Here is an 18,460-nt window from a genome sequence, read left to right on the forward strand (position 1 = left end):
TCCTCCTGCTTCCTGTAGCTCCATCGTCACAGAGGATCTCAGGCGGCGGCTGAACATCAGCTCCTTCATCCTCAGTTCCTGCGTCACCACCTGTTCACTGTAAACCCTGATTCACATATTCAACTTAAACCTTTTGGAAACAGCTTCACTCAAAACTTTTAGTTTAGTACAACACAGTAACATCAAAATTTTGAGTTCATATCGTCTGACAGGAAGTTTATATCAGTTCAACAAAACTATTTGTTGTTGCTTGAGCATTTAATTCTTTCATATGAACATAAAAACATTGAGTAAACATTTTTACAAGTCCTTTATTTTGTTGAGCTATAACAATATATTATGGTTAGCAGAGGTTTCTTGTTAACTAGAATACGAGAAAGAGATGAACTCTGAATCTTTCTTTCACCTCAGCACAGCTTCCTGTCTGACACTCTGATATCCAGACAGGTGGGACGTCGCTAACTGTGAGTACGACTGAGCTCAATTTAACCACATTAGCTGTGACCCATCACATCCACTGTGAAATACAGAAACATTCATCACTGTATAACCTCAGTGATTTACAGCACATTTAAACACAGTTTTCTTAAACACTTTGTCTCAGGGCATGCTGGGAAGCTCCGCCCATTTAGCCCCAACACGCCACAATGTGTTACATGCACAATGACAGTGTTGTTTATTAGGAGAGATCAGCTTTATACATTTTAGTCAAATTAACTCAAGAGTTGTTGATTTAACATAAAAAATGACGTCGGGCTCACAGTGATGAGTTTTTGTGTCAAGTGAACATGAAATTTTTATGTCATGTTGACAATGCAGGGCGTCTGTGCGGACTTTACATTAGAGTGTTGTGTCATAGATGGATTTGGGGGTTTACAGTGCACGCTGCTGCCAAAGACAAGAACAGACTGCAGCGAATCATTCGCTCTGCAGAGAAGCTGATTGGCTGTAATCTTTCGTCCCTCCAGGACTCTTTGGTGGGCAGGAAAGACTGTGGCTGACCTCCCCCCCCCCCCCCCCCCCCNTGGCTGACCTCCCCCCCCCCACCCCGACACAAACTCTCTGTCACACTCTCCTCTGACAGGAAGCTCTGGGCTGTCAGGACCAAAACCTCAGGCCTCTGCAGTCAGACTCATCAGCAAGAGTCTCCACCAACATTAACACACATTGGACTAAAGTATCAGATATATTGAGCATTTATAAAGAGCTTAAGTCTTAACGACCACTCAAAGAGCTTCACAACACAGACACCATTCATCTCATTCACACACAGGTGTCCAAGGCTACAAGGTGCCACCTGCTCATCAGGTAATCACTCACAAACACTCTGACAGGTAGACTGAAGTGGTCCGGGATCGAACCATCGACTGGTATACGACCTCTTGTTTTATCTCCTGAACCTCAAAGATCTACTGTCTATTCTCTTTATTCGTCTTACTGTGAACTTCTGCACGTCCTCTTCAATATGTTTCTGCACATTCCTGCCTCTTTTATTTGAAACAGTGACACTGAACATATTTTAAACTGCTTTTTTAATATTTGACTTTTTACTTTTCACTTACTGACTTTTACTATACTTTTTATTTCTGTTTCTTGTCTGTGCACCAAAACACCAAAGCACATCTGCTGTAAGTGAAAACCTGCCTGGTAATAAACTGATTCAGATTCTCTGACTGTGTCACAGGGACAGTTCACTGAGACGTAGCTGAAGTTTCTTCCTCTTGAATCTTTTATCATCCTCTTTATATCTGTCCCTCCCTGGGTCGTCTGCTCTGCTCCTGTCGTCCAATTCAAATGCATTTACCTCATTTTATTCCTCTGCTCTTTGTATTCTCTACGACACAGTCTGAATCAACCTCCCTTCATCCTCCACCTGCAGGTAAACAATAAATACTGATGGTTTAGTATTATATTATATGCTCTGTGATCAGAGAGAGTCGTGACATGCAGAGAAACAGCCATTATTTTTTATAAAGCATTCATTTGTGCTCTTATTCTTATAATGTGTGAAAATATTTGACACCATTTAGTCTGACAGCAGAGATCAGACTGTGGACTGAATCAAACAAACAAACAAACAAACAAACAAACAAACGAAATATATTCTTGTTTCTTTATTTTAATTGATGATAGATTGGTTGTTCCCTGAGTCCCACTGAGATCGAGATCTAATTTTCAACAGAGACCTGAGAACAAAGTCTCTGGTTCTGGACTGATCACAGTTTTTAACTATTGTTCTGATGAACTCAGAGTTTTGATTGGTTTGGATATAGAAATAGAATTTAACCTAACCTGGCAAAAATGGCCTCGGATTATGGAGACATTTTGATAAAGACAATCATTCAGCATTCATTATTAATGTGGTCATATAAGTCACATCAATTGTACACTGTCGTCATGACAATAAATCCGTGTCTACAAAGTTCACTGGATTAACTGGAAAACGTTGTTACATGCAATAAAAAAGTTATTTTAAGCTTATTGATGCATTGTTTACACTTATTTATTCTGAATAAGTATATGTGATTCATTTTGTGAGGAAAATGAATGTAGCCCTGAACAATCAGGGACCTTAAACATGCGATTACATATCAGAATATCAAACATACAGAAAGCCTAAAAAAAATAATAATAATAAGATTAGTCTTGTGCATGTTCAGGTCCTGAGACAACATTTTAGCTTCCAAGAGGAAGGTGCATAGTTACGAGTTTCATACCATTTAAATTAGTTAATCTGAACAGAAAAGTTTCAGTCAGCATAATTATAATTATCTTGTACACTGTACAAAAAAACAACAACTAAGAAATGTTTTAAATAAAAAGAAATTATGAAGAAAACCCTTGACCCAGTATTTATTTTTGTAAACACCGTATGTATTTTTTACCTTTTATTTATTTATTTGTTGATCCAGTATTTTTTTTTTATATTTGTTTGTAAACACAGTATTTATTTATTTACGTGCTTATCCCACCAAAAGTGAAAGGTACGACGCGCTGTTACGTCATCAAACTGCGCCTGTGTTGTGTCAACACAAACAGCCAGCGGTGAAGTTTGGACTCGTCCCTCTGATGCTGTTCAGTGTTTGGTGAGAAAATAAGCTTCTGTTTCATTTCACATCAGGACACAGCGTCATATTAATATTCCTCAGCTTCACTTACAGAGACTCTGACTTTATTAAATCAGTATTTACGGAGCAAAGTGATGCTAAAGCTCGTTAGCAACCTGCTGTGAGAAGCTAATGTTAGCATGTCGTGTTTGGACCGAGGTTCAGCGGATGGTTATAAAGTTTGACAGGTGATTTGAACAGAAGAATAATTCTGATATTCTCCACAGTGACGGTTAAATATTAAACAGTCTGTCCTTTAGCTCACTGATCGGTCAGACTTTAATATGAGATGCTAATGTCGCTGAAACTGTTTGTTTGTCTGAGTTTCCGTTGGAGATGAAATCTTTAATCACAGTTTGTTTTTTACAGAGATTTTATATCTGACAGCTTCAGACTGTGTTTAATAATGTACAGTCATGTTGTCTGCTGTCAGTCAGCGGCTACAGGAAGTCTCCACGTGACTTACCGGATGTGTTTGTTTGTTAAGTTAACGGCTGTAAATTCTCTTTCACTTCCGGTAGCTCTGAGTCTCAGTTCAGCCCGAGGTCACTGAAACCGTCACTTCTGTATTATACACTGTTAGTCAGCATTAAAACTGTCAGGAGCAGCTGAGCTGAGTCTACATCAGGCTGAACCTGCTGAAGCTGTATGCTCATTAACATGTGGACACACACACACACACACACACACACACACACACTCAGAGGCCTGAAATACACACATGCACAAACGTGAGGGGGGCTGCCCGTGGACAGGCGCCTCGAGCAGTTGAGGGTTTAGTGCCCTGCTCAGGGGCACCTGAGGTGAAGTGGCACCTGTCCAGGTACCAGTTCACACTCCATACTTGGTCTGTTGCATGAGGACGAAGAGCTGAAGACCCTACGGTTCCCAAACCAGGTACCTGTAAACTGAGCTACTGCTGCTCCCTTAATGGTCTGTGCAGCACACAGCACCTGTCTGTCTGTCTGTCTGTCATCAGACCCTCAGTATGGATGAGGACAAATCTTTCTTGACCAGTACACAGAGGTGCACAGTCACAGTCATACAGCTCCTAACGTTTGTCCTTATATACACTGTGTGTCTCCTGTTGTCTGTCTGAGAGAGTTTCTAAAAACGGTGCATTTGCAGCCTCTGTTCACACTGAGCTCTTCTGGACTCTGAACATTATGTGTAGATATATTCTGACATTACTTTGTATGAGGTTGTGTTTCAGGTGTTGTTTTGTGTATCTGTTTATCTATCTGGATTCTATAGTACCTCAGTTTTTGGTAGCCACCTCTCTGTGCCTCATGTAGCCCCTCCACTTTGCCCGTATCTGTCTGGCTGCTGATGTGGGAAAGGCTCGACCTGATCTGGGAAGCTGCCTGGTAAAGATCAGTCTGATGGCCTGATGGGTCTGTACCAGGGTTTCATTGTGTGTTCGTGCAGGGCATCATCATCTACTCAGTTCTTCAGCTTGTTCCTGTTGTTTCTCCTCGTACCTGGGAGAGGTCAGTGCTGAGTGGGTCGTTCACTCACAGATGGATCCTATCATTCAGTTATATATTCTCTGTCCTGATTGTTGTTTGAACCTCAGCTGGTTATTTGCAGTTCCTGCTGGTTGTCTCACACTGATGAAGGATTTTTAGCTGAAGCGTGTCAGTTTCTGTTCATTTTGCCCACATTAAATATGATTTTTTTAAAAAACCTTTACTAAGTAAAATTGAAAGAAAAAAAAGTATTTTACACAATCGTGTGCTTCTGAATAAATACATAGTTCATTTTTAGTAATTCTTGCACTTGTCTTACTTCTGTTGTGACTCTATTAGGCACTGGTTTTGCTTTTGCTTCTTTACAGCACTTCTTATCTTGTATATTTTGAATATTTTGATTGATATTTAATACTCTAAATACTTCTAAAATTGGGCCCAGTGTGTGACCATGACCCGGGAACCCACTGGTTGTTGTTACTGGTTAGTGAACGTTAATTCTTGTTACTGGTATTTATGTTACTGTAATTGAAGTTCTCTCTGGCACAAGAATTTTCTTCAGGATAAATTCAATTCTGTTGAACTGAACTGAATTGAAATAGTTTGACCAGTTTGTTGTAGAAGAGTTTGACTGTCCTGCACAGACACCTGATCTCAACCCTCCAACTACCTGAAGTTTCTGGGTGAACTGGACTCTGATCCAGATGTTGATCTCACTGATGCTGATGTGCCTGAATGAGAGCAAATCTCTGCAGACAGGATCCAAACTGTCAAAGAAAAACCTTTTCATGAGAGCAGGAACTGTTACAGCAGCATGTTAATGTCCAGCAGTCACATGTCTGTGTATCTGTTGGTCATGTGTTGTGTTATAAAGTTATAAGGCAACAAACTGTGACTGGTCTGTGTGATGTGAGGTCACCTTATTTACAGTTTACAAACCAAGAGATTCAGTTTTTTCAGTTCAGTGTTTTCTTCTTTTAGCTTGGGTTTTAAATTTGTTCATCTTACCCAGTTCTAGTGACCGCATGTTTATTTCCTGTAGTTTAATTGTTACTCTGCATGGACACTCTGAGAGGTTGTAGCTCGGTCTCAAAACTTGTGGTAAACAAGGACTTGATAAAAGAAATGGAGTATGTGGAGAAACACAGCCGTGAACCTGGCAGATTTTTCGTCTGAAAGTTCGTGGGCACGCGGCTGCTGAAGATCATAACCAGAGCCTTCTGTCATGTTAAGATCAGCAGCTCTATCTAAAACCTTTCTTTGTGTTTTTCCTCGTGGAGATGAGGAGGGCGTATGAAGTTTATTGCAGGCAGAAATATGACATATTTCCCTCAGTGTTCCTCCTGTACTCGTTGTGGTTGAGTCATTCTGCAGTTTAATTTGAATGCTGAGTTTGTGGAGCACTCGAGGGATAATTTTAGAAAATGGTGAAATAAAAAATTTGTTTTGGTTCATTAAATTTGTTTTCCAGTTTACCATGGTAATAAAATATGAATTAAAGTAGGCGAACTTGGCAATAATGCGACGACATGGTAAAAATTCAAATCTCAAACACCATCAGTAAATATTGACTCTTCATTTATTTTAATATAATTTTGTATCTCATGCTCACTGATCATCAGCCTCCTCTGTCAGAGGATTAGTAACCATCTGTCACGGCCTTAAAATTTAATTAAAGCAAATGTAATACATGAGAAATTAGGTTTATTATTTATTATTATAAATAATAAGATTATAAAGAGCAGACGTGTAGTTGAACTGAAAACAACCCTTAGGTGCTGCGTCTGAGTTTTATAATGGTCGGAATATCCTGCAGTTTATTGTGACGTCATGCCGTCCAAAATGTTGTTGACATTCTTATGTAAACAAACACACATGTAAACACAACAGGCAGTAATGTACATATGTATATGTATGTATTTGATCATGTTTGTTGACCCGAAAAGTTGATGATGTAATAATCGTAACAGGTTGAAGAGTCTGAGATATGACGTTCCTGGTGTCAGACCTCTCAGAAACATCTTAGATGATTTCAGTGACCGATGTAGAGTAACATCTGAGTAAAGGTCAGAGGGTCCTGGTTAGAGACACACACACTGTCACACATTATTAAAACCTGTGTGTGTGAACTGTTTGTGTCCCAGCAGGCTCTGCAGAGCTGAATGAGGTGCAGCTTCCTGTCAGTGCTGTTTTCTAAGTGCTGCTGCAGCCACGATGGGCCAGCAGCTCTCAGGCCAGGCGGTGATGACCCGTCTGCCTGAGAAGCTGGTCAAACACGTCGGACTGGTGCGTGACAGCGGCTACCTGACCTACGAGGAGTTTCTGGCAAGAGTGGCTGAACTCAACGACGTGTAAGTCACAGTTTGTTCTGGACAAACAGGAAGTAGTTCAGTGTAAAAACACAGCTGTTGTCCATTGGCTGTGATGTAGCAGAGGGACGCAGGAACACAGAGGTGGAAGCAAACAGCTGTGAGGAAAGTTGACTGAAGTTATCTCCACCTGAATGCTTCGGATGTTTAATTGATTTTACTTTGACTTCTCTGACTGAGAGCTGAACTCACTGCACAGCACGCTGCAGTGTTTTGAAGGATTTGGATTTGACCCATCTTTATTCCCCGGACACTGGCCGGCTTCTGCCAATTTAATTTGAGCTCAGCAGCTCTCAGAGACAGAAACTGAGAGGCAGGATCACACGTTTAAATCGTGTTGTTCTCACTCAGAATGAAGAAGTCATTTGGATAAACTGAATAATATTCATGCAGCATAATGTAAGTGGTTACGCAGCAGTATATCACTGAGTGTAGGAACATGCAGTGTGGATCTGAACAGATCTGTGTTTGGATGGATCTGTATTGACTGTAGAAAGCTGAGTTCACAGACGAGTGTGGTGAGTGATGGAACAGTGTGCACACAGTTAACCCTGCACAAACAGCAGCTTTGGACAGAAACACACTTTGAATTTAGGAGAAAACCTCCCAGCTGAATGTAGCTGTGTTTGAGTTGGACATTATTTTGTGTTCATAACAGCAGTAAAAACGATGCAGAGCGGTTTATTGAGTTGAATGTGTCCTCTCTTTCTGGATCTCTGTCAGGACGGCCAAACTGGCGACCGGGCAACAGAAGCACCTCCTGTTTGAGGTGCAGCCAGGATCTGATGCCACGGCCTTGTGGAAGGTGGCTGTCAGGGTCCTCTGTACCAAGGTGAGCTCACAGAGCGCTCCTCATTCACATCACACGCCGACGACAGCGTCTGCCCACACCTTTGATTCTGTGTCAGAGAGATGAGCAGACACAGGTAGAGAAACTGAAGCCGTACACTGAGATCATGTTCTGTATAAACTGAGGTCAGGGATGTTTCTGAGTTTATGTGTGTCTCTAGTCAGATTATTGAACATGTTAAAATAATACAAACACAAAATAAAACGTATGAGCAATAAAAACAAAAGAAAACAGGATCCTCAGCAACATTTAAATAATATAAATAACATTGTTCATGTTCAGACGGGGTTAGAAGATGGAATAAACTTTCCTGGCCCCACTCCCTCATATTTTTATATACTAATCATAAACTGCAAGTGATTTCCAGAAAGTTACAATATGTACCTGTAATATTTCACAATAAATTAAAATTTTAGCACCTTAAAGGCTACAACTGTGATGTTTGACTGTATTCATGCAGGTAAATACAGTAACTCTACAGAAGAACTCTGCTAAATCACAGTAATATATGGAGTTTAACTGTAAGATTACAGTTAAATACTGTAATTCTTTGGGAGCACAAAACAGAGTTACAAAATTCTTCACATGACAACAATTAAAACAGACCAGCCATGAAAACAACACCTTTTAAAAGAACTGATAAATAAAGATAAAAACTAAGGAAATAAAAGATATTTTAAATGAACTGAAAACTCAGGTAAAATTCAGGAAAAACTGAATTAAAGAACAGACTTCTGCTGCCCGAGGACCTCAAAGAATGTCCTGGTGTATACGTTACTTAGAGGTCTGAGATACAGCTGGGAGAGAGACCATGAAGAGCCTTAAAGTGATCAGTAAAATCTTTAAATCACAGTAATATGCAGACAGACAGAGCTGCTGTGAGATCACAGTAATTTACTGTAAAAAATGTCACAATAACTTACAGTGACAGCGATGCAACTAGTAGTCAGTAATTTACTGTAAATGTACAGTCAGATATTTCACAGTGTAGAAAATAAAAGTTCAGTTTACAGCCGTCAGTGTTCGTGATATTTATCTAAAAAAAATCAACTCTTTCAGACGGAACGAGAACAAAATAAACAGAACAGACGAATCAAAACCATCAAACAGTCACAAACCAGAAAGAACCAGATAGAAACTCGCTGATCAGACTCGTAACCATTCAGCGTTTTGTTCCTGAGGAGTTTGTTTAGTTTGGATAAAGTCAGCTCATCATTACAGTGATTCCACAGATCAACAGCCTGAGTTAAAACATTGTGAAGTTTAGCATTTTGTTCTTATTGGTGTTTTTGAATATACAATTTTCTCTCAGCTGAATCAGCCCCTGGATACTACGAGGCAACTGTTGATGAGCTGGTCTGATCATAGTTTGGATAGTTTAATAATTAATCAGATCTTTATAACGGTTACAGCAGTGTGTCAGTGTGGAGGTCAACCTGTAACATGCAGACGTCAGCCTTTTTACAATCAAACAGGAAATACAAACTGGGTTTGAATCAAATCTGCTCTTTTTTAAATACAGACTTTGATATTGATTTAGTTGATCTCACCCAGATCAACTGACACATTTTTCTTGTAGGCTGAATTTTATATTTCAGGGATCATCTCTTGTCTGTTGGTTATTATCTGAGACGCTGCAGCACATTCTCAAAACCTATTTTAAATGAGGAATTTATAACAGAGATGATGTGTTCGGGGGAATGCAGCAATAAACCTGTGAAAATGTGAGTGCACATGGCTGCTGAAGAATAAAACCAGAGCCTTCAGGGTCTCATGTTTCCAAAGATCTAATACTTTCTCTCTGTACATGGAGCTTCTGGGTCAGGATTTCTCCTCCTGGAGAAGAGGAGGGAGTATGACGTTATTGCAGGAAGAAATATTACATATTTCCCTCAGTATTCTGCAGGTACTCATCGTGGTTGAGTCATTGTGCAATTTGATTTTTTTGAGAACACTCTCAGCTAATTAACTGATGATCTGAATCATGTTTTACTGTCTCAGGATGATCACGTGTTTCAGATGCTCTCATCGACATAATTTTTACACATTGAAATCTGAAAATTTAAGATTCAGCAGCTTGAATGAACTCACCACCAGTATCACTGGTTAAACCCAGCGACATCACAGCGGTGACGGACTGTGAATGCATGTGTTCATACACACCAGTGTGTCATGTGTGACTCATGTGATTCTGTCTCCCTGCTGTCAGATCAATAAGGAGAACGGTATGGTGGAGGCATCACGCATCATGAACCTGTACCAGTTCATCCAGCTGTACCGTGACATCACCAGCCAGGCTGCGGAGGTGCTGTCTGCAGAGGGCGCCACCGAGGGCCCTTCTGCTCAGCTCCCCTCCACAGACTCCTGCCAGGCCAGCATGTGGATGGGCAGGTGGGGGCACATAAACAGGTCTCTGTATGAATCTGTTTCACATTAAACAAGAGTCTTCAACAGAAATTAACACTTTAATTTACATCCAGAAGGCTGAGTGCTTTATGTGTTAGATTGATTTGGTACTAAATGTTCTTTACAGCTCTTCTGTTCACACTGTTAATGTAGGTCTCTGCAGGAGCATCCTGTTTAACTGTCACATGATGACCTCAAACAGAGCGAGACTGATCAGTATTTTTATTGGATAACATGGTTTTTAAACATAATAGTTAAACTCTGAAAGGAGGCAGGAAGCAGATGGACTCCTTCCTGCTCGCCCTAGGGTGACTGTTGTAAGAGCAGTGCACATCAATATGGCTAATGTTAGTGTTAGAGGAAACATTGGAGAGATTCAGCCTCAGTCACACACAGTGTGTCTCATATCACATCCCTCTGTTAGTACACTTCAGTGTAGTACACTATGTACTTACTGATTAGTGCGCTAATTTTAGCGAGGAGTGTTTTCTCAAATCGCACACTGCTGTTTTGCACCTATCAGAACAGTGAATCACAAACACACAGTGGAGCATTATCACCAACATGTGAGCCTTATCTCCGCCCACACATAAACCAAACTTACGCCACAACATCAGTGCTGATTGAAATGTGCCAAGTTAGCTAGCCAGCAAATGCTAACGTTAGCACTTGCATCATTGTTGGTGGTTCCAAATCATCACAGAGCCAACAAGCATCACTGATGGCTTCTGTTCGACAACAGTTTTGGTACTTAAAAACATGTAGAACTATCAGGCTTCTTGTTGTCTCCAGCTGCCATGTCAAAAGTTAAGAGATTTGTTGTGTCAGATGGCAGTCGTTGAGGGTGAGAAGTGTCCGTCATTCCACACTCAACTTTTGGACCGTTTTGAGTGCGTCAGTAGCTCACTGCATTTTCCCGCACTGTGCAGTGTGAACACACTTAGAGCACTAAAGATATGAAGTGTTTAGTACAGAATATGTGATTGGAGAAACATTCCCAAACTCAGATGAGGAGTTTGTTGTGCATCAGAATCAACAACTAGCAGCCGTATCAGAATGCTAAGTGTTGTTAGCATCTTTCATTAATATTGTTTATTAGCTTGTAGGCTAACTGGCAGTAGATTACACAGTGTTAGTGTCTGTGAAACACACAGTATCTGCTGTGATGGGGTTTTGGGCAGACAGTGTGAGGAAGCTCCAGGGTTGGTTTACATCCATAAACTGCACATTACACCATGTTTACTGTCAGAACTTTGACTATGCTAATGCTAACTGGTCTCTGTACTGACAGTCCGCTCTGTGCTGCAGGTGTCAGGGGATAATTAGTCAGCGTTGTGTTTTCAGCTTCAGCTTCCTGAAGGCCAAAAAGTCACTGAATGTTGGTTTGTGTAAAATGTAAAGTTTTTCTGACTCACAGCACGGCAGGTGTCGGTGCTGCTGGACAACCGGAAAAGGTTGTTAAATGTCCCACATGCTGCTGAAATGATGGATTTTATAAGTTATCTTGCAGCAGAGTGACAGTTTATCCCTCTGGATAGATTCCCATCTATAGGAGGAGCTGTGGAGGCTGACGGCATCTTTTTTACATTCTCATGCATTTCATAACACTGAGGGAGATTTTTCTTTGATTGAAAGCCATCGAGACTCATCCAGCATCAGGCCTGTCACACCAAAATGACATTGCGGGGGCAGCGACACCTTCCTCCTTAGAGGACAGTTTGATGTCTTTCTGTTGGTGTGTCTGTGCAGAGTGAAGCAGCTGACCGATGAAGAGGAGTGCTGCATCTGCATGGATGGGAAGGCCGACCTCATTCTGCCCTGTGCTCACAGCTTCTGTCAGAAGTGCATTGATAAATGGTGAGGTGATGGATTAAAGATTGAACCAATTAAAATAATTCATCTTGTGCTTTGTAAATCATTCAGAGTTTTCACGGAGACGTTTCAGCCACCCATGTTATGAACACACACAGTGACAGTAATGATTACACTCTCTGGTGTTCCTGCAGGAGCGGGCAGAGCCGGAACTGTCCGATATGTCGCCTGCAAGTGACCGCTGCCAACGAGTCGTGGGTAATGTCTGATTTCCCCACAGAGGACGACATAGCTGGCTACATCCTCAACTTGGCTGATGAGGCGGGCCACCCACACAGGCCTTAACACAGACGGCACGCTGAGCCAATTAGACGAGGAGAGAAATCGACCCGCACCAAGTAGACTCTACACACTGCAACACAAAATGTCACTTTCACTGAGGAGGAGATTTTTCCTAAAAAGCTAACGATGCAGAAGAAACCAGCAGAGTTTCCTGCTCGTTGTGTTCTCAGCCACAGGTTCAGAAAATGAAACCTTGTTTCTTTTAAGTCCCAAAAAAAACTCCCAGGATGCTCTGTGTAACCCCAGTAACTGTAGATGTGAAGCTTCATGGGATCTGTGTGTCTGAAGAGAAAATTCAGCATCTGTAATATAATAAAATAAATAATAAAATATTAATTTAACACACAGAGTAACAGAAAGTACACTGAAAGGTTTTACAGTAATATTAGGGGTTAATTTAACTTGAAGTCAGACACCTGTGTGTGTTGGGATTAATCAGGCACTTTATGACAGGGATCCAGATCAGAGTTCTGCACAGGTCTGATTTTTAAGACCTGCTCCTGAACTGGCACCACGACGTGCAATACTGCATCTGCCACCTGTTGATATGACCCATAAGGTCCTTAACACAACCTGACCCGTCAACACAAGAGCTGCGGCCCGACCCAAAAAACACAAATCTTATAATAACCATGCACTGTTTGGTCAGGCAGCACATTTAAGACATCGTTCTGGGATCCTTCATACATGTGAAACTCAGATAATATTCTTTAATATGAAGATAATCAAATAAATACAGTTTAAAGAATATTTTTTGCTTATTCTGATAATATTGAGCAGCACATCTGCAGTTAGTAACACACCTGATTGAACTGAGCCTCATTTTCCAGGTGGTGCAGCAGACGAGCCGACACACAGAGTCAGCAGTCAGATGAATAAAACATTAAACATTACATGACATTATTTAATTTTAATATATTTATCGTCCAACACCTGTAATCCAACAGCTATGGTTTTTTTTTATCCACAACTGAACCTGGAAATAAAACAATGCCAAAATACCACCTGCGCATCACCTGTCTTTGCGGGTCACTTCCTGGCAGGTCCCCGACCTGACGCAGGACTCTGATCCTGATCCTGTCATGTTGATATAAATGGGACAGAAGCTGAGACAGAGGAGCTGAACCAAGGTCAGCCCTCGTATTCAGAGAGGGTTTAATAAGTTTGACTCATATATTTAAAGTTTTAAAGAATTTAAATGAACAGTTCAACGTTTTGGTGAAACTACCCTGATTCACTTTCTTGTTTGTACAGTAAATATGAAGCTGCAGTTAGCTTAGCTTAGCATAAAGGCTGGAGATGGGGGGCGCTGACTTGGCGTCGTCCAATCATGACAAAACTCACACATTATATGTTTGTTTGTGTACTGTGTCTTTGGAGTGGTTATAGAGGCAGATGTAAAGTGTAAATTAGTGATCTTGTCTTGCTTTGACAGAGCTGGGCTAACAGTTTCCTCCTGTTTCCAGTCTTTGTGCTAAGCTAACTGACTGACTGACTGACTGCTGGACTCATATTTACCAGACAGAAGTGAGAGTGGAGTCGATCTTCTCGTCTACGCCTGGAAACAAATGCGTTTTCCCAATACGTTGAACTTAAAGTGCAAATCTAAGACACAGCGTTGTGTAAAACTGACCTTGTTCCCACCTGTAATGCTGTTCTGTCGTCTGTGCAATGTAACCCTGCATGTTTATATCCCACACGACACGCCGTCTGAGCCGTGTCATGTGACCCTGTGATGAGCTGACATTCTGATCCAGGTCAGACGCGACACAGTGACTGGTGATGGTCTGTGAGTGAGGTGAACAGAACCAAATAGTTTAATATGATTTTAAATGACTCAGCTTGCTGTTGTATCTCTATTGTTGGAAATAACCACTATTAGTCATCTCTGTTTTTCTCATCTTGTTTTACTTTGTACATATATATTTTTTAATTTACCATAATTTTGTTATGGTTATTTTAATCTGATTGCTGTATAAGTGTAGTTAGTGTAGTTTACACTCCCAGAACGACCAGTCGCGTCTTTGCTCTGCTCTGTCGTCATACCGACAGTTAAACACAGCTGATTGAGTTAGGCAGCTTTTCAGTTACAAATCTACTTTTGTATAATTAAAGTAACGTAAAATTTAAAACCACACATAGTTTTATTTTAAATAAGTATTTCTTGCTGAGTTTCCAGGTCACATAAATCACAGGCAGCACTTTAAGAGAAACGATGGTTGTGATTAATGAGGTCTGGATTCACACTGAAGTATTTAAAAAAAAAAGTGAAAATATTCACCTTAATTTTCATTAGAGTGATAAATCTCTATTTACTGAAATCTAATGTATTAATTAAAGATGTAAAGATATGGAACGATAACTTAGTGTTTTGTTGTGACATTCAGCGAGTTCATCAGTTTTGCATCAGATCACATTTAGATAATTTTACATTTTCCTCCAAATATGAGACGATATGAAACACAATGATTTACATGATATATGATTATTCATTTTACAGAGCAGTCATTTCCTTAATAGACGTTTGATTTCTGTTTATTTAACAGACCATAAACATGAATTTTAATTTGATCAAAAGTCATTTCTGGTTGTGATGCTGACAAATCGCACTTTGAAACCTCGCCGTAGCTTTTTTGGTGTTCGAGCATTTAACCTACAGATGATTTCATCTCTGTGGTGAAAATTACTATCATAAACTGTAAAACTTAAACAGCAGCACTGCAAAGAAATGAGCAGCATTAAGAGACCTTTCTTTCTTCTTCATTACTGCCTGGTACAGTTTAAAATGTATAAAACAAAGTTGTAATCTTAAAGAATGAGAATATGTTCAATAGATTACTGTAAAGCTTCTGATTCACAAAGTCGGTGTGTAAATTTGCTGAATGGAAGGAGGTGTATTAAAGCTGAATGGATTCGTACTGTATTCTCCTTAATAAAGAGATACTCACTTTTTGCACTTTATTATTTTGTGTTATGTCGGATTAAAAGATGAATGGATCTTTAATCTCTTCAGTTAATTAGGGAACGTTCTTAGTGATCTGTTATCGCTTTAATTAATTTAGAAACAAGTTGTGTTGCTGATCATTAAAAGCTTTTAATCCATCTCCATTAAAAACACACAAAGGATCATGTGAGCTACTGTGTTACTGCATTTTACACTATGTCAGGGAACAATCAAAAATCAGGATGTGCCCATGTGTCCAGTGTAGTAATTCTAATAATTTATTGTAATAAATTGGTATTGATTTGTAGTCACATGGGGACATTAAAGGTAAGCTACTGAAGAAAAAAAAAATGCTATAATTAATAATATTAGAAAAGGTACTAAAATCCAAAATAAAGAAAGAGGTATGTCCTGTTTGTCCAGTGCACTTATATTGTTTGGTAGGTATTTACAGAGCTGCAGGGATGACGTTTTTTTTTGTACCCTGGCTCCCTCGTCAAAAGCTTTTGGGATTATTCGATTGGATTTTGGATTATTACAGAAAAGAAACTCTTCGGCAAACAAACGTTTATGATACGTTTTGTTCAGCAAGAACAATCTTTAGGCTACATGTTGACACCACTTTTTGAAGCCTAAATGCATTCACCAGAGGTAAAAAGCAAAAGTTAGGCTGTGAACAAACAACACCATGTGAAGTGCTTAAACATTCACTCGTCTACAGGCTGTAGGACTCACTGCTGAAGCACTCTGATGGAAAAACAATACATACAAAATAATATTCTTATTAAAGAGAAAAAGCACTAAAATCCAGTCATGTAATTTTTTTTTATATTAATTTGGAATCACTGGATCACCTTATATTGAGACTATTGTAAAAATGCCTTTATTTTCTATGAAAATTGCATTTTATTTACTTTTTTATTTATTTTTTATAAATAATTATAATAGTATAATTTCTACCGTTGTGTACAAATTGACTTTTTTTTTCCACCATTCACTGTAGTTGCTGGATTCCAAAACCTACCATCCACTCAGTAGACTACAATTTTTAAAATTTATTTATTTATTTTTTGGCCGGTTAGTGAAGCTAATCCAGCTGCTACTTGCATATTTTACCAGTATTTTGCTGGTGCTGATCTCTGACTCTGAATGTGGATAATTCAGCATAAAGATACCCTGCAAGAAAACAAAACAAACAATTAAAAAACAACTAAATGTTCATCTGAATAAAATGCTAAAATGAGTTGGAATAAATATTTACATTAGAATCAGACGCCTCCAAACTTCGGTGTCTGAACTTATTGATGGTCCCTTAGTAAATCGTCACTAACCGGAGGGCCTGGAGGTGAGCTGACCGACCTCCTGCCACCAACACCGGGTATAACTAAGTCAGAGAGCCCGCTGGAGATTTTAGTTTTAAACTCAGTTAGGTGTTTTTAAAAGAGAAACATTAAACATTTAAAATTTAGGCTGTTGTCAAAACATTTATGGCCAACAGTAGCAGCTGACCGCGGGGGAACATGGCGGCGGAGGAAGGGAGAAGCTATCCGCCATCTTTGATTCTCATGTCCGACAGACTAAAAAGAAAGCACCGGCCGCTCAGGACTTTACACCGAGCTATGGATGTGACCAGTACCACAGAGGACTTCACATCATCTCCGGTGAGTTTGTATGTTTTATTTTAACCTGTGTCGCAGTATGAGGCCAAGCTGTAACGGCCATATCAGAGCTAAAGCTAAGCTAACTGCTAACAGACCGCCGGTCAGGTAGGATTAGGAGTGATGACGTCATGGCGGCGGGACGGATGTTTTCTTTGCTAATTGATCTGTAGCTTGTTCACAATGAGGAATACATTGTACAGTATCGCACAGGTTTCCTATGATAACGTTAGCATTAACTCCCCACCATTTACATTACATTAGCATTAGGTACGTTAGCATGTGCGTCACATTAGCTCAGCATGTTGGCTAACTAAACGTTTGGACATTAAACTCCAGTAACTTTGGACCATAATGAAACTGAAGCTAACGTTACAGTCAGTAACTATCAGAGCTGGTTGTATGGACTGAAGGAATTAATGTTATTTATAATATGTTTGTTGTTTTAGAAGAATTAAATTTCAAAAAATGTATAGATGCTATAATGATAGAAGTTACAGATTACTATTTACTCTCTTAAAATGTAAAAGTAATGTAACTGTTTTAATTACTTCATCAAAGTAATGTAACTTATTACACTTGAACAGTAACCCTTCCCAACACTTTTTTTTTTTTTTTTTTTAACAAATGTTTGGGCAACAAAGCTGACAAATGTCTGTAACGTTACACCATGGTGAGAAGATGTAAAACAACAAAATGAACGTTATACTTTTTATTGAAAAGAACACTCAGATGTAACTCCTTTGTAATCCCCAACGTTTTGAGTAGTAACTAAATAAGTATGTATTCTTTTTTCAGTAACATTACATCACATTACATTACAACATTGATTATATTTAGTAATCTAGTTACATGTAGCCTAACTAGTGACTCCCTAACATCGACTATGAGCTAATAGCAAAGCCTTCCCTTTACATACACCAACATATTATTTACCTCCTGTTACAACCTGTGTAATTATTATTTTATTATTAAAAATGATTTTGGACTCACGAGAGGGTCCATAGCAAAAAAGAAAAAGGACACACACGACATGTAATATAAACACCAGCTCAATTCATCATTTGATTTTTTTTTTACAACAAAGCCATTCACATGTAGGTTATCTGTTTTCTGAGCCTGAATGAGTTAAAGCCTCTGTTAAAAAAGATTCCTGCGATACACCATGTTGAATTAAGATCGCAAAGAAGAATTAATATCTCAGCAACAGCAGCTGATGAGTTGTTTCTCTCTCTGGTCCAAATGCAGTAGTCTATATTTAACCTCCATTTTGTTCTTCTAGAAATCCATAATTACAGGTGGCCATAAAGTGTATTTATTATGTGATGCATTCATGAACAAAAAATAAGGTCTGACAGCAGATAACTCACTAACATTAAAGCAGGTGTCTCCAATGATGAGGACATGCTTTTAGGTTTTGAGAAGTTCTGCTCACTTGACTTTCAACAAATTTTAAATGAAAAATACTCAAGTTTAAAAAAAAAACTTTCCAAAATCATCATC

The 18,460-nt window shown here is 39.4% G+C and overlaps 1 protein-coding gene across 2 annotated transcripts; it reads left to right on the forward strand.

Moving 5' to 3' along the window:
- Positions 1–3,007: 3,007 nt before the first annotated feature.
- Positions 3,008–15,316, forward strand: rnf141 (ring finger protein 141). Of its 2 annotated transcripts, none has more exons than XM_050073855.1 (6): positions 3,008–3,086; positions 6,724–6,927; positions 7,669–7,777; positions 10,005–10,186; positions 11,951–12,058; positions 12,208–15,316. In XM_050073855.1, exons 2-6 carry the CDS (start codon positions 6,791–6,793, stop codon positions 12,356–12,358), a joined length of 687 nt encoding a protein of 228 aa, XP_049929812.1. In that variant the 5' UTR covers positions 3,008–3,086; positions 6,724–6,790; the 3' UTR covers positions 12,359–15,316. The 2 variants fall into 2 exon arrangements, with proteins under 2 accessions (XP_049929812.1, XP_049929813.1); XM_050073856.1 differs by having other exon boundaries at positions 3,010–3,086; positions 6,721–6,927.
- The last annotated feature ends 3,144 nt before the right edge of the window (positions 15,317–18,460 follow it).

The sequence above is a fragment of the Epinephelus moara genome, chromosome 20, assembly GCF_006386435.1.
Source record: "Epinephelus moara isolate mb chromosome 20, YSFRI_EMoa_1.0, whole genome shotgun sequence".
Classification (NCBI taxonomy): domain Eukaryota; kingdom Metazoa; phylum Chordata; class Actinopteri; order Perciformes; family Serranidae; genus Epinephelus; species Epinephelus moara.